At 44.7% G+C, this 17439-nt stretch overlaps 1 protein-coding gene across 2 annotated transcripts in view; it reads right to left on the bottom strand.

Annotated features, from left to right (window-relative positions):
- Positions 1 to 9060: 9060 nt before the first annotated feature.
- Positions 9061 to 17439, bottom strand: part of hip1 (huntingtin interacting protein 1) — a 37063-nt gene continuing 28684 nt past the window's right edge. For both annotated transcript variants that reach the window (XM_056610600.1, XM_056610602.1), the window contains exons 19-31: positions 16655 to 16802; positions 14955 to 15041; positions 14516 to 14623; positions 13983 to 14119; positions 13202 to 13312; positions 12770 to 12828; positions 11959 to 12052; positions 11765 to 11865; positions 11396 to 11501; positions 10500 to 10623; positions 10242 to 10303; positions 9923 to 10040; positions 9061 to 9272 (exon numbers count right to left, since the gene is read on the bottom strand). In XM_056610600.1, coding sequence (XP_056466575.1) covers positions 9262 to 9272; positions 9923 to 10040; positions 10242 to 10303; positions 10500 to 10623; positions 11396 to 11501; positions 11765 to 11865; positions 11959 to 12052; positions 12770 to 12828; positions 13202 to 13312; positions 13983 to 14119; positions 14516 to 14623; positions 14955 to 15041; positions 16655 to 16802 — 1266 coding nt within the window. In that variant the 3' untranslated portion in view covers positions 9061 to 9261. The remainder of the gene's footprint in view (positions 9273 to 9922; positions 10041 to 10241; positions 10304 to 10499; positions 10624 to 11395; positions 11502 to 11764; positions 11866 to 11958; positions 12053 to 12769; positions 12829 to 13201; positions 13313 to 13982; positions 14120 to 14515; positions 14624 to 14954; positions 15042 to 16654; positions 16803 to 17439) is intronic.

Here is a 17439-nt window from a genome sequence, read left to right as displayed (position 1 = left end):
CACAACGTAAGCGTGTCTCAGGTTAACTACCTTTGGCTGGGTTTCCCAAAGGTAATGCAAGCACCATAATGCGTCTTTCTGCCATTTTAGGTCGACGGACAACTAAAGTGTGACAGTGCACGGCTAGTGCTCTGGATTGTTCCAAAAGAAAAATATTGAAAATAATATTGATGTTTCCAATTGGCTCTTTCTGAATCGGAGTGAGATTGTCGTGGGAATCGAGATAAATTGTATTTTGTTTACTGCACTCGGTTACATTTTCAGTGGATGGAGTTATGAATTGACATGATGGAAGGAACATGTTTTATAGTTTTCACTCCAAGGCTCTCCCAGTGTGGGAGGACTGTCCCTGTGGGATATTCCTCGGAAAATAGGTCCTTGACTCACTGCCCTAATGAAACAATTTCTGCCCAGTTAAAAGGAACACATTTACAGGGAAAAGCAATATGGCAATGTTTGAATGAAACGTACAGTTGATCTCCTACTCGGTTGTTTTTTCAGACTTAACAGGAAATCTCCTTTTTGATCACTCTGGTCCCTCTGTTGTGTACGGTGTCAGGCATTATGCCCTGTTGGTTTGGACACCAGGTTTAAACGGGGAGGGTGAGTAATTATAGCTTATTTTTGCACTGGGCAAGGAACCCATTTCATTAATTTTGTATTCTTTTATTGTGTTTTGCTTTGTTTCCTGTCTATGTTAAACAATACCCCTTAGAAAAAACATGCCGACTTGACTAAATCCAAACAGAAACAGCTTTTAACGTTACAATTGTTATTCTAAACCATGGCAATTCACTGATTCGCCGTGATTGTTCCCAAGCAACCAAAGACTCCCGTCCACTAATGAATAAATTGACCAAACAGAAATATCAAAAAGGGTTACAAAACAGGGGTGTTGTGTGTAGCTGAAAGCAAAGGTTGTAGATAGCCTTTCTCTGTGATATATTGCGTTAATATATAATTTGTAAAAGACAGATAATAATATATATATGAAAATACGTATATTCTATGGACTGTATTCACCGTGAGAATTGCATTCAATGTCCACACGTGTTACAGAGTGTAAATAGCGTTAATGTACTGTGTTTTATCGACGTATGATGACAAATGAAGACTCATAGGCAAAGTCATGCTTCTTCTCTGGTACCCCATATTGGCTGTACGATACTTATTACGTTTTTTCTGAAAATGTTCTAATTTTAATGTTTTTGTAATGGAGGATGCTGATGCCGACTGTATATCATTGCATCTTCGTTCAATTAAAATGCACCTTGATATCTGTATGGATATATGCTGTTTTTATTGTCACAGTTTTAATTAGTTGAACGCAATCTTTTCATTCCAACCTTGTTTAGGAAAAGGTTCCGTGTGTGTGTGTGTGTGTGTGTGTGTGTGTGTGTGTGTGTGTGTGTGTATGTGTGTGTGTGTATGTGTGTGTGTGTGTGTGTGTGTGTGTGTGTGTGTGTGTGTGTGTGTGTGTGTGTGTGTGTGACATTAAAGAGACATTAAACTGCAAAACCATAAAATGGATTGAGTACAAAACAGAAAGGCAGGGAATAACCGGGACAGCAATGTTTTCAATTCAATGCTAACATGAACCTCAGTAAAAAACGAAACAATAAGCTGAAATGAATTTGTAGGCAAACAGAGTAATAATTATACAGCTGTCTTTTGAGATAATAGACCAATTTAGTCCTCAGGGAGACGTAACTGCACCTGTCCACCTCTTCTTTGATAGTTGCCATGGAAACAACAGGTGCATCATCATTTTCCAATCAAAATGGTGGGGTTGCTTCGACTCCACCTCATCCATTTCAATTAGCGCTTCACCGTGGTCTACAACAGACCAGTAGCGTGCCCCCCATCCATTTGGTAATCTGACCTTTATTTTCTTCACTTTCCTTTTCAATATCTCTCTGTCTTTCATTTAAATGTTGTGGAGTGTGTGTGGATGATGGCTGGTTCTGTCCCAAGTCAGTTGGATACTGGAGCTAGGTGAGGCTGCACACCTGTGGAACATGGAGCAATCAATGTGCCCAGGTTCAACCAGCCATCTCCACACACCCAACCGTGGCAATAAGCCGTCTCAACCTCAGCGCCCCGCGTCCTGGTCTTGGTGGAGCCCCATTCACAGATGTGCTGTCTGTGCGCATTATTTTGTTTTGTAAAGTGTCGCTCCAATTCCTTTCCAGGCCTTTCTCGATCCCCATCCCTCCCTTATTTGGTCTCCTCAGCCTGACTAGCCCTCTCATTAATGTCCCTGCAGCAGATGGTACTGTGTTTGCATTGGGGACAGGTCTCCTAGCAACCTCGGCTCTCTTCCCCAGAGTGGAGCGGAGTGGAGGAGTTAGTGTCATGCTCTGTCTGGGTCTGTCTGCCTCTCTCTCTGTCGTCGTCTCTCCTTGCCTCTCTCTCTGACTCGCTCTGTTGATTGACCTGTCTCTCTGGACCCATTGCTGCCAGATGACTGCATGTTCCTGCCTGTGCCCCATCGGTCCAAATGTTGAACGCCCCTGATAGCCCTGGCAACGCATCACAGGCACACTGTATGCAATCATTTCTACATGTCCAAATGAATAGATCCCCTGCGCAGAGACAGACAGACGGACACAGGCATATACACACACACTTCCTTTCCCAAACTTTTTCTGACAGAGATTTTTCCATGATCCTCGCTGGTATTTTTGTTCCGACAAAGATCCAGCGACAGAAGAACGAGCTACAGCATGTCTGAGGGAGGAAGAATGCTTTTGTTATGTTTATTTATTTTTTCATCCCTCTTTGTTTTAGTTACTTAAAAGTTCACCTATTTTATTAAACTCCTTGCTGCCGGTTAGTTGAAAAAACAAAAAAACATTAAACTTCTTGGAAAGGTCGAGCCCAACAAAAATAGCCCATTTTTATTCTAGTCCCAACTTGACAAGCGCTGGGCTGCTTTTACTCTTTGGTACAGTAGTCTGCAGCTATTCCTGTCTACTCTGAGGGACACACATTGCACTCAGCAGAGATGGTGTGTGTGTGTGTGTGTGTGTGTGTGTGTGTGTGTGTGTGTGTGTGTGTGTGTGTGTGTGTGTGTGTGTGTGTGTGTGTGTGTGTGTGTGTGTGTGTGTGCGCGCGCACCGTTGACCACCTGTCACTGTCGTCCACATTTAAAAATACACACAAACAATACTCCCAGACGAACACTTCTCAGAAAAGCTAGAAAGCACAGGGAAGAGATGAGGGATGAGCCAGATTGTAAACCCTCCTCAGACATTTACAGTTTTCATTTTCTTCCCCAGCTGTGATGTGCAGTTAACACAGACACTCCATCTTCCTCCACCACCTGGTGGCTGACTCGCAGTAAAGGGAGTGAAAGAACACCAACAGTCATTTACTTCATGACAGCCATGATGAATAATGCTCTGATTGCAGTGGAGGTAAATGATAATGCTACTAAAAGCTTCAGGACCATTACCACTGCCTTATTAGGAATACACCAACACAACTTTTGAGTAATACACGACAAGAGTGATGAGTAACATTTAAAAAGAAAGTTACACTTAAGCCATTCTGCACCTTATTTAAATTGTGGTGGATGTGACCTCATGTCTGTATCTCACTCTCACACACACACACACACACACACACACACACACACACACACACACACACACACACACACACACACACACACACACACACACACACACACACACACCCACACACGGTGTAGCCATACTGAATGATTGCATGGCGTTCGGCCTCAATATATACATTACACAGCCACAGCGTGTACATGTGTGCTATCCACACACATTTCCCTCACTAAACCAAGGACATTCCCGTACCGCTCTAGGCCCGGTGGTCTGGGGCCCACCTGCAGCTTGGTTGGCTATTTTTAGAAGCATGGAGAACATAACGTGGGATACAGTAGCCATCCATCCATCCATGTTATGGCTGCATGTCTTCCCAGGGTCAGTGGGGTGAGAGAGCCCACACAGCACTTCTTGATATTAATTGGTTTGAGAAGACAACGGCAAAAAAGGGGATGCAATGGAATGGTAAGGCTGAATATATATATGGTGACTATGAGGCTAAACCTGTTTTAACCAGTGGCGTGCCGGGTTTGTTTTACTGCAGTATTTTGTACTTTAATAATCAACCATGCGGTCTTCATGGAGCTCAAGGACACTGACACAATCTGTCATACGCCCTCGAAATAGGACAGAGTTAAACATTGTCACCTTTAATCCAGGTCAAACTGCTTTTTCCATCAGTCATAGCCAAGGTGGCCAGGCTATTACTGGTGTTTATTCTATTCACAGTGTAGCTTGAAGCAGGTCCTGTAGTCGGTATCAGGTTCCACAATGCTGGGATGGGAGTCAAGAAGAGGGAACTTGAGGTCCTGACCACATATGACCTTGAATAAGACAATATCGATGCTCGAGTAATGTTCTATATTTTACACAGAGAATGGAGAACAAAAAAACACACACACACACACACACACACACACACACACACACACACACACACACACACACACACACATACAGACTTTGTTTTGGTGCCACTTTATTTTCATGTGCATCCATAATTTGTCTATTGTTCAACCAGCCAATGTGTCTCTTACTCGGAAAAAGGTTACGGGGAATTCCTAGATAGGAGATTAATGCGAGTCATTTTAGGAATTCATGCGATTCGGTATCTATTGATCCCTGAAGCCCTTTCTCCTCCCAAGCCCCGGGTCTCCTGAGGATAACGTTTGGGAGCCGCGGCCACTGTTGCAGCGAATAATAAACACAGACAGGAAGACTGCTGGTGCTACCGCTGCTGCCATGGCAGCCGCTGCAAGCTAGCCCTCGCGCACACAACTGCAGTAACTATAAATAGCCCAGCTTGTCTCGAGCCTCCCCTGTTTTCCTTCCAGAGAACTACCCTCTCCATAAAGTCAGCACGCGGCAAACAAAACGACGCGTCATCGACAGAACCGTATTCTGGGTCACTCGCTCGCTTTTCACAGCTGCAGGACCTGATCCCCAGATTTTAGGTTGCAGAAGGTGTGTAGACAGTAGCAGGGGAATACAGGTTAAACTATTGTTCAGCATCAGTTTTTTGATTTCAACAATAAGGCTGGCGTTCTGAAATTTGCAGGCATTGATTGATTTACCACATGCTTTGGAAGCCTAGCCCTTTAGACAACCTTCCTCTATACAATGGTAAACCTTCCTTGGTCAAATATGGATTACCAGAACCAAATCAAAGACATTTCCTTTTCGAATTCACACCGAAAATTACACAATATATTTAAAGGCAATTTCTTATTGGATTAAGTCTATTGTCTTTTTTCAATTATTAAACTATTATTTTCTTAAATGCTGTCCAGAATTGCTTGAGACACTGCCCTGCCCTGCGGGTTCCCTTTGTATGAGTGTTGAATTTGAGATGAAAAAGTAAGACTCTTAATCCAAAACAGTGGTTGATCCCACAGTATTAGAGTTGGCTGTAATCTCTGCACAATGCCTTTAGATTGCATGCAATTCCACACAGGATCCCCACAGAAAACCTTGAAAGAATGAAAAAAACTAAATGAATGACTTAATCTGCAACGAATAAAGAAATATAGGCCTACATGGAGATTTTGGCCTTAGACCACTTGAGTCAGTGCTTTTGCCTAGAGATAGGGAAGTGAAAAGTAGAGAGATCAATAGAGTGCATTAGGATTTTAGAAGCACTCTGATAGAAACGTCACTTTAATGTTCAACAAAATCTCTATGCACCGACTAGAACTCTCACCCACACACACAAATACTACTAATCATGTTTGATGAATCTCAATCCAATGAGTGAAAATTAGCACATGATTTCAGTTTAATCTTACAGTCATAACTAGTGGGTGTGGAACGACCTGATTAGGATTCATCACACACAGAAATATCCCCTGGATTTATACACATAGCAGAGGGTAGAACTTTGATGAATCTCTAGACGTTTGTGTGTGTTGGGGGGGACGGGTGTTTTTTTGGGGCATTTTTGTATGTTAAAGGATAGTCTTATTTATAGACTTATTTGGTTTAATCTTCTAATATCTGTCCAGGGGTTCACAAACAGCAAACCTTCAACAGAGACAACTACCTTTGTCTTTTCAAAACATAAAGTGGGACAAAAATGAATCTGAATCGTGATGTATTAATTGAGTTGAAATATTTATTTCAAAACGGAAATAATAATATAAACAGACCCACAAAGTTTTTTTTAGTATATCATACAAAGACATATTTGAAACGGTATTAATTGCGTTATTAGTTTCTCCTTGACTACAGTGTGAGGCAGTTGAAAGGCTGGCTGAACGTGAAGGACTACAAACATGAGAGGCTGAGAGAAAAAGAGAGGTAGAGAGAGAGAGAGGGAGAGAGAGAGAGAGAGAGAGAGAGAGAGAGAGAGAGAGAGAGAGAGAGAGAGACACAGAGAGAGAGAGAGAGAGAGAGAGAGAGAGAGAGAGAGAGAGAGAGAGAGAGAGAGAGAAAGAGAGAGAGAGAGAGAGAGAGAGAGAACGAGAGAGGAGAGACAGAATCAAATCGTTTGACTAGAGATGTGCTTAATGCATCTTAAACAGACACTTACTGTATAATACTGCAAAAATAGACCACATGGCATTTTAAAATCATACACCATTCAGATATTTTCTATTGCAATATATCATAAAACCAGCTAAGAATCACTCGGGTCCAACTGAAAAAAATAGGAACATTTTAAACACACACACACACACACACACACACACACACACACACACACACACACACACACACACACACACACACACACACACACACACACACACACACACACACTCAGTTATAGTGTTGAACATATGATGGGAAGGTTCCGATTTTACAAGTAGGGAACTTAAAATATTTAAATATAACCATTTATTGTTTTCATTTCATTGATTTCAATTCAAATACTTCTCAACGTGGGCCATTTCTGATTGACATTCTTGGAAGTGTATTGTCGGAAGAAACATCAACCTAGTTTCAACTCAACCAGGTGACTATTAGAAGTATTAGCAAAAGACTGTATGACCGTGGTCTGTTAAATACCCAGTGTCACAACTTTTAAAAAAACACGACGGAAGCAAGAGCACTACTACAATGTCAAGACACAGGAAAAACACACTCTGTGAGTATATTAATCAAAGTCATCGTCTTCTTCATCGTCGTATAGATAGTACCCACAGCTAGTGGGCTTTATGAATCAATTCTCATCCCAGTTTCCGTAAAAACTCATGGTGTCAAACTCGGCATTCAATAGCAGCATAATCTGATGAACACTCGAAGCTATGTTTACAAGTCGGGTTACTCGAAGAAACACTACCCCCTGCTGGCAGAAACTACCAACTGCAATCAACAGAATACAACTCGTATATGCCCAGGAGGCTACTTAAATCGGCTAAGAATGTTAAATGGTTTGCCTTTTCTTAAAAGCAACTGAATGCGAAAGACCACAACTTGATTAAAGATGCGATGTGTGTGATGAAATATATAAAATACACACAGCAACTTGGTCTTTTGGAAGCTACAGTTAAAGGCTGGAGTATTGATAATAAATCATGGTAATGCAGACAATTATTTAAGGATTTGCCATTTCATTATCTGCCAATTAAAATAATAAAAAAAACTATTAAAAAATACAAAAAAGAAATGACGAAAAAGATTATGTAGAAACTGGGGAAAATGTCTATATTATAATATTTTAAGGTACAATATATTGAATGCATTACTTTTGAGGATTTTTGTAATGCATGTTAGCTATATCTTCAGGCCTCTGAAATATTCATATTCAATAAAAAAAAAAATCTAATAACAAAAGCTATAATAACCATGTCTCGTCATATCCTAAATTGTCATTACCAGGATGGTTTTGCAGACAGTAAGGTTAATACTCAAAACTTTTTTCCAGTAAATAAAATAAATTATACACAACATTAGGACGCCATGCCACCTGGGTAGTCAGCATGGATCCATGTTTATGACCTTTGTTTTGTTTTTTCACACTATAACTGCAGATTGTGTAGAAAGGTCCATGTAGCCAACCGGACTAAGCTCTTGATAAATGCTCCAATATCAAATGTGGAGCCTTGAGTTTAGTCCCGCCACAGATTTGTGCCTAATAAGGCATACAGTCCTCACTTCAACCATGTCCTTCTTCTCCTTATTCGTTTTCAGTAAAACAGAGAGAGAAATCAAACTGAAATGTCGTACATCAGTGTCTACGAGCCACAGTTTGAGAGTTCATCTGCTATTTTTAACGCTGCTGTCGGGAAAGAGACATCGAGAGAAGAAGGATTTCCTGAAAAAGGATTTCTAGGATCGCCTCAATGTGGGTACAAAAACAAAACCATAAAACAGTCGGCTGAAATAGCAGTCATGGTAGATCATGAGGAGGACCAGGCGAGGATCCAGAAACAGTGCTGCGGGCGCTAAAGGCTGGGTGGGTCCGGGTCCAAGAAGTACAAACGGCTCACGGTGAGGAGAGCGCAGGAAGAGACTAGAGTAAAGGTCGAAGGTCAAGTGTCATAGGTCAAGTCCAAGTCTAGAACCAGGAGATTGAAAACAACAGGGGTCAGCACCGTATGTGGCACAACGCACAATGTTTCACAACCGGACGACATCAAAACGGAACAGAATTTAGGTAGAAAACGTGCATGTCATTCAAACAGCTACGTGGTCGTGGTTATAGTAAAATAGTAATAGAATTAGTATTACTGGTAGTATTAGCAGTAGTAGGAGCAGTATTGAAAGGGAAAGACAAAAACAATTTGTCACTGATCTCCTCATTGCTGGGGAGGGTCTGGCCCTTTGTGCAATGCATCTTGGGATGTCTTGGAATTGAAACTTGTGCTCGTGAAGTCTTTTCAGTGGCACTCGGCCATTTTGAAAGAAAATTAAAAACGTGCTAGTAACGTGTGAGCACAACACACCGCTTTTGAATAGTCCTGGTTAGGGGGGTGGGGGGGTGGGTGGGAGTGACGCCATAATGCCTTTCTCCTCTCACATGATTCAGCACCACTGCCCCCTGCTCCTCCCCCCCCCCCGCCCCACCCTGTTCCAACCCTCATTGGTCTCTGAACCTCTCTGGTCAGGTGCAGTAAAGATGCACCCTTCTTTTTGGCTTGAAATGAAAACAGAGAGAAAAGGGGGGAAGTCGAGCCTGTGTATACATGGAAGTAGGCAGGGGAAGAAAGGCCAGTCTTGCGGTTGAATACGGGGTCAGGGGTCAACCTGTGCCTGTCAAAGAGAAGAGAGAGAATGCGAGAGGAACAAGCGAGAGAGGAGGGGGAAAGCAAGAGAGAGACAGAAAGTGAGTGAATTTTAATCTTGCCGAGTTTAAATCAGTACTATTTAACAGTTCAGTTATTTTTGCACTTTTTACTTCCATCCGAAGCGATTACCGGTAAATCCGATACAAATTCGTAAAGAAGGAATATCTTGTTAATTCCGATACAGCACATCCTACGAAGAGACATTAACCTTTTGCCGGTGGACCTACGTGTATGTGAACGTGTGTAGCCCGAACCCAGATTAAAACAAATGCAGTCAGAGTGTTTTCAACCAGACTTTTCAACAATCTTCCAATATCTTTTCAATGGAGCAGCAAGAGGATAGACTCCATCTTGCGAAGCTGTGCCACTAGTATAACCACTCTAGAAATATCTATATTTCATCTCCACGTCGTCAGGTGGATCTCAGCAGACGCATCTGGCTCCAGAGTGCCCTACAGACATGTTGGCAGGCATTAGGAACGAAACCCAGTACTTTTTATCCGGGAGTCTGACCCCCCACTAGCCACTGCGTTATCCTACCCAGCTCCCATCTCTAATCATCTGTGATCATTCAAAGCGGCCAACTCCCCGCAGTCTGTGCTGCGTGGGGCTCACCTTGGTCGTCCTGGCCCCAGCCCTCTGCCACCCCGGCCAGCTCGTAGTGCTTCTTCCTCAACTCGCCTAGCCGCTCGCGCTCCTTCTGCAGCCGGGTCTCCAGCTCCAGGACCAGCACCTGAGGATAGGGGGGGGGGGGGGGGTGGGTCGAACACACACACAGCATGACGCAGGTCCACTATCCATGCAATCGTTCACGGTTGTTTAGAACGTATAAGGACAATGTGAGCCATTCTTCATCAGCCAATCCTAAGCCTGACACTGACACAATGTGAACAGCCTGTGTGTTAATAGTCACTAGGGATCAAGGGCTACACACCTGTGAGTCCATCTCCTGGCGTTTGATCTGGGTGAGCGTCATACTGGTGAAGTTCATTGTATCTGGAAAATAAAAAAAATATGCAGTAAATAATAAGCAATACAAACATATATCTATTTGTTCCTTATGAACTAACCAATTGTTATTTCAAAGTAAAAGCGCCCTCCGCTCTTAGCCTGTTAGATGAAGCTAAGGTCACGCCTGTGCCTCGTCACGCTACAGTACCACGCCGTCCTCCTCCCAGACCCCCTCGCTCACCGGTCTCCTCGATCTGAGACTTCCCCGACTTGGTGGAGGCCACCACGCCGGCGGTGGCCTGGGCCACGCCCCGCGAGGCCTGCTGCAGGCGCTGCAGGTTGGCGCTGTCCTTGTCCGCCTTCACCTGGAGAGCAGCGCAGGGGGGGGGGGGGGGGTTAGGGATGGGGGTCATCTTCAGTCCCAATCAGAGACATCCAGGGTTCTCAAAGGTCGAAGTTGTATCCTCTAGTTCGGGATTTGTGAGGTAACTACAGTTCTAATACAAAGTTCTAATACAAGTTCTAGTACAGTTATAATACAAATCAACGAATGAATGACTCGATATTCAGGTGAAGTGTAGGGGAGAGGTTGAGGGTGTAGGGGAGAGGTTGAGGGTGTAGAGGAGAGGATGAGGGTGTAGAGGAGAGGTTCAGGGTGTAGGGCAGGGGTTCAGGGTGTAGAGGAGAGGTTCAGGGTGTAGGGCAGGGGTTCAGGGTGTAGAGGAGAGGTTCAGGGCGTAGAGGAGAGGTTCAGGGTGTAGAGGAGAGGTTCAGGGTGTAGAGGAGAGGTTCAGGGTATAGAGGAGAGGTTCAGGGTGTAGTGGAGAGGTTCAGGGTGTAGAGGAGAGGTTGAGGGTGTAGAGGAGAGGTTCAGGGTGTAGAGAACTGTTCAGGGTGTAGAGGAGAGGTTCAGGGTGTAGAGGAGAGGTTCAGGGTGTAGAGGAGAGGTTCAGGGTGTAGAGGAGAGGTTGAGGGTGTAGAGGGAGAGGTTGAGGGTAGAGGAGAGGTTCAGGGTGTAGAGGAGAGGTTCAGGGTGTAGAGGAGAGGTTCAGGGTGTAGAGCAGAGGTTCAGGGTATAGAGCAGAGGTTCGGGTCGGGTTGTAAGCTGGTTGTGATCGTCAGGGTCTCTGGTCTTACCTTGGACGCGGCCACTAGCTGCGCAGTGCTAGCGGCGATCTCATGAGAGCACACCATCAGCTCCTCAAACTTCCCCTTGCCTTGCACCACCAGGTCTGCTGCATCTCTGCCAGACCAGGGCATAGAAAATACAGTGTTAATAAATAATAATGATAATACAAATAAGAAAAAAATCTTAAATATATATTTTTTTTAGTTCATAAATAAGCACATTCACCTGGATCAATCAAGATAAAATCCTTATTTTTCCAGACATTGTCTCAGCAGGACTGAACTTAACTTAACAGAACTTCCTCTCAGATCCCCAACTCTACTGCCCGGTAACTGTCCTACAGCAGTAGTCCACGTTGTCACAGTAACCAGACTTACACCATGACTGTGGCCCCCCAGCCCACCGCCTTGGAGGCGGAGATGAGGCCCTCGGTCCAGCGGGAGTTCTTCACATAGAACTCCTTCATGGACGCCGCCCCCTGGTGGACAACACAGACAACACAGTCAGATGATCCATCACGGGAATGGCCAAAATCTCTTTTGAAAGGAATGTCGATTGTTTCTGTGCTCACCCGTCCACTCTCAACAATGTCCCTCTGCAGGTCCTTGGAGGACAGCACCAGGGCCTTGATGGCCTGCATCAGCTCTGTACAGGAAGCCAGGATCCTGCAGAGGGCGACAGAGTTTAGTCAAAAGGGAACTGATTTAGGACCTGCTGCAAAGGAAGGATTTGAAGCAGACTTATTGACAATCCTGATTCCAATAATGGTAAAATGGGGAATTAACTGCAAATTGAACAACGTGAACGATAAAGATTACGGTTTGATCTATTCGAGGTGGGGGGGGGGGGGCGCGCTATACGAGTGAGACTAAAGAGCCGTGGGTGATTCAGAGATAAAGGCCTTATCCCCTAGCTGTGCCTTGAAGAGAGCCTCTGTTTCCTCTCAGACCACAGCACAGCTGACCTCGATCGTGTGAACAAGTATCTCTGCGGTGTGGCTGCGTCTGTTTGCTCATTATCTGCTCACACAGCAGGGAAACCCCAACTCACAGCACCACAAACACTTCATCCTCCAGCCCCGCCCACTGTTCTTTAAAGCCGGCCTGCGGCGTAACTGTGTCCACGGACACATCACGTACAAACACCTCGTACAACTCCTTTTAAGATGGGCTTGTTAACAAAACGAGGTTTCAACCATTATGTAAAAATGAAAATATGAATATATGAACATAATAAGACAAGATGTATACACTTTAATTAATCCCAGAGGGTAAATGAGGGTGACATGATAAAGAGTAATAATCGCATGAAACTCCATGGGTGAACCCGCCGTGATGCTCTGTGTTCATTATGATAATGAGTTCCTCCAACTCCACTCTCACCTCTCGTTCACCTCCATCTTGATACCGGTGTCGACCGCCCGGGACTTGTTCAGCATTTCCTGTTGAGATTCACAGAACCGCAGATGGTGAACAAAGAGCTTTATGGGGCAACGAGGAAATTACTTTGCTTTATGCTCGCCCATGGCCATGCAAGCGCATGCACATACAACGATGCACACACACACACACACACACACACACACACACACACACACACACACACACACACACACACACACACACACACACACACACACACACGTGCATAAATGTGTCATGTGCATAAAGACACACAGCTATTTCTAAGAAGCACGCAAGTTGCTATCACACACACACATACACACACACACACACTCGCCTGCTCACACGGAGATCAACGCCATGTACATAAAATTCACACACAAGTATTCCAACACCTCACCCAGACCCTACCTCTATCCTGGAAGCGGCCGATTCCACCGCGGCAGAAGTCGCTGCCATTTCCTGCTCCACCAGATCTCCCAGCTCCCCCTGCTGCAGCTCTAGACCCCGAGGACGCAGTTTCTGATGTCCAGAGTGTTTGTGGGTGAGTGAAAAATAAAGAGGGACACAGACACATAGAGGTCAGGAAGGATGAGGGTTGGTGCTCCATGAAACAGAAGGACTCCATAGTTGAACCTCAGAACCATATATAGCTGGATACATATTTGGAAATTATTTGGCTCGATGGGGGGGTGATGGGGTCGGCTTAGCTCAGGAGGTAGAGCTGAGTGTTGATGTGTCCCTGAGCAAGACACTTTACCCTAACTGCTCCTGACGAGCTGGCTGTCGCCTTGCATGGTTGGCTCTGCCGTCGGCGTGTCAATGTGTGTATTAGCCGATGTAAGTCGCTTTGGATAAAAGCGTCTACTAAATGCCCTAATTGTAATTGTATTTTTTATTTGAACATTCTCTATTTGAACCTTATGTGTATTTCTTTAAAGAGATATAAATCTTTAATTAATTGCACAGCCCTAATCTCCTCCATGGGACGAACCGTCATCTATGGGATGAACCATCTCCTCTATGGGATGAACCATCTCCTCTCTGGGACGAACCGTCTCCTCTATGGGACGAACCATCTCCTCTATGGGACGAACCGTCTCCTCTATGGGACGAACCATCTCCTCTATGGTGATGAACCGTCTCCTCTATGGGACGAACCATCTCCTGTCTGAGACGGGGGTCCGCTCACCTCAGCCGTGGCCAGAATGCCCTGCAGGACGTCCCGCAGCCTGGAGCCGTCTGCGGAGGACAGGGTCTCCTGCTCCCGCATGGGCCCCAGAAGGGCCAGGGCCTCGGCCCCGCACGCCTTGACTTTCTCCGACAGCGCTGGGGGGCACAGCATCAGCATGTGAGTACGCTCTACATCCCTGCATTGGGTTATCACATATATGGGGGCTACTGGGGGTCTCTGTTTTACCTTCCACCTAACACTAGAACTAGATGTCCTATTAGGAGGTAGGTCATTAATATGATTGTTATTAAGTCAGCTGACCCTCCTGAAAGGCGGTCTCAATACAACACGCGGTGGGGCGCAGGCTGTAGCTGAAGTGGTTGTCCCGACACACCACACAGTTTCCAACAGATTTATTATTTATGGTCTGTCAGTGGAAACAGGCCACACATGAGGAGGCAATGTGTGTGCGGCTGCCTCAAAGAGCGACGGACCCAAACGCCTACAAACAACACAGCGACCCGCACGCAAATCCAGAATGTGTAACCCACCTTCCGCCTGCTCCACCGGGACCATGTGAGAGGTGGCGCTTCCCTGGACGATGGTGTCGCCCACCAGGTGGCCACATTGAGTCACGGCGCGCACCAGCTCCGAGCCTCCTGCAGAAGCACACACGGGCAGCACACAACAAGACATGAGGATTGGGATGATGAACCACGGCTCGCATTCTGCGGAGACGGGAGTTCGACAAGGAATGATGAACGATGAATGTTTTATTATGAAGGGGTCGGGAGGATGGTGTAGGAGTCAGCTGTTTTCTCTCCCAGCTGAAACGTTCTGGGTTCAAACACCAATAGCCACAGCCATACATGTTTTAACAAATGAATGGTTCTCACTGTAGATGTTAATGATCCAAAACTACTATCTTAAACGAGCTGCCAGCACCTACGCTTCTATCTGGTCAGGTGTAGGAGGGGAGGCATCTCTTACCTGTGCTGTCTGCCTGGAAGGACTCTCTGGCAGAGTTCAGTCTGTCGATGCAGTCCAGAGAGGCTTGACATCTCGATACCAAGTAGTCTAAACGGAGAGAGGGGGGGGGGGGGGGAGAGATTGAGAACGAGCGCATGAGGGAACATACAAGAAAGAGCAACATAGCGTAGACAACCGTCATAAAGAGAGAGAGTAGAGTGAGGCTTAAATAGCTGTTAGTAAACTCAATATAGTAACACCAGTGGCGGCTGGTGGTTTTAAAGTTAGGGAGAAAGGACTGCGCGTTTAGTTGCCATTGGCCTGCTTGCATTGTTAGTGGGGTATGTTGGCATAAGTATTTGAGACTTAAGTTGTTTCAGGGTGTTTTGGTGAACTACAAAATAGCAGGGAGGGATAATAAAATAATAAAAATAAAATTGATACAAATCCACCAGTGGCAGCATTGTACTTTGAAAGATGGTGGGCAGCATGTCTTGGACTACAAGGGCAGAAGGAATGGATTTAAAGCCAATTAGTCAAATCAGGCCTACTCTTGATTTGTAAAACTAAATAAAAATATCTGGGCCATCATTGGGCCCAGATCTTGTTTATGTAGTTTATTGTTTATTTTCAGCTACAATTGTTTTAAGAAAAATGAAGATAGAGAACAACAATTGATGCCATTTAAAATGGCATCATGCTCTGAATCATTCACTAACATCCTTTCCACAATATCAAACAGAACGGTCAGAGTAACAAACAATTAAAAGAACAACAAGAAAAAAAATTCACAACTATTTACATGGGCTGTAAGCCTAACATTGTTTGAGGTAAATGTGGATGTTAATGGACGTTTCAGAATGTTGGTCGTGGTGTTAAGCCAATTAAGATTGAGGGACTTCATTTATAGATCAAGTCAGTCCTCCTCGCTGTTTGTGTTACAAAGATATCATTGGCCTGGTCATACCAAAAGTGATTTCAGAATAATGGCATGCATAGCTCCACGTTTTCGCCACCCTTTCAGACGGCTTGGCAACCCAACGGAGGACTGCCGAAAAATATGTAGGTTCAGCGCGTTTATTTCAGGACCTTGCCCAAATTTGGCGGTGGAAACGCCAATATAAGCGAACCGAGCCGCACCGAACCGCACCGCTCTCTGGAAACGAGGCATACGATTGAGCGGGTTTGTTGGTTCTCGTAGCCTAGACTTGAGGGGGTAACCCCTCCCTCCGGGCTGCTAGGAGTAGGAGTTGACGCGATTCAGATCCCTTAGCTAGTCACACCCACTCAGAGGAGGACATTCCTCCTCTCTCCCATTGAACCCCATGTTATTCACCGGCCGCCAACACTTTCGGGGAAATGAATGGGAGTCAATGGAGGCTGAGGGAGGAAGGTCCTCCCTACAGTAGTTTTCAATAGGCAATGGGGGGTGCTAATGTCCCTTTACCCAGGGAAACAAACTTTACACATACAAAGGCATTAAAGTTGTCATATTTAAGGGTTCATTACAGTAGTCAGCCTCCACTGAGACACACACAATTGTATACAATGTATTTTTGCTTCCTCTTTGGATCAGAGCAAAGGGTCAGTTGTTGACATTAAATGTCCTTAGTGACTTATTCAGGCAGCAGGTGTTGGATCCAGCAACTCTTAAGATCCAAGACTCTTTCGCCAATCACCCCCACTAAGGATCATACATGGATCTGGGGGGTCTCTCCTACCTGCAGAGCTGGTGCAGCTGAGGTGGGCCGGGTGATGGATCTGGAGCAGGGAGTCCTGGATGATCTTCTCTGCCTCCAGCACCGCCCCCTGGACACTGGCCCAGCGGGACGCCCCCAGCTCGCTCTCCAGGGCCTGCTCTCGGCTCTCCTGGGGATCCCAGGCACAAACACGCTGATTTAGATCTAACTTTATAGCAAGTTCCATATTACCTACAATGGGACCAAACAATGAACACATTCACAGACATAAAGCTTTTAACTAAGACCTTTCTTTCAAGCGTAAGTGAAGCCACAGCTTAATCTGGAATTTGAAGATTTGAAGAAGATAAAAGTGTTTTGGGTTGAGAGTTTTAGGAAGGAGGGGGGCATGTTATCCCCATGGTAACAACCCACTCTGACTTTATGATACTTTTTTCATACTGTCGTGTATGTGAGTGATATAATCAGTGATGTTGTAGACCAGGGGTTTTCAAAGTGTGAGAGAGTGAGCCCCCCCCTCAGAATTTTGAAAGCTATTTTAATTATTTTACACATTTCAAACATCTCTGATCATAATTTTAAAACATTTGAAACATATTTTTGAAACATATTTGTTAAACATATTTTTTAAACATTTTAAACATATTTCTGAAACATTACAACATCTTTGTGCTTTTTTAAACACATTTCTTAACACAATTTAACAACTTTATCTAAGCATGTTTTAGCTTAACCTTTTTTAAATACATATGAACATCTTAATCTGTGTATACTGCCAGTCGAATCAGATCTGCCTTTTCAGTTCA

Source organism: Gadus chalcogrammus, chromosome 16 (genome assembly GCF_026213295.1).
Source record: "Gadus chalcogrammus isolate NIFS_2021 chromosome 16, NIFS_Gcha_1.0, whole genome shotgun sequence".
Lineage (NCBI taxonomy): Eukaryota > Metazoa > Chordata > Actinopteri > Gadiformes > Gadidae > Gadus > Gadus chalcogrammus.
This window is presented reverse-complemented; position numbering and strand designations above follow the sequence as displayed.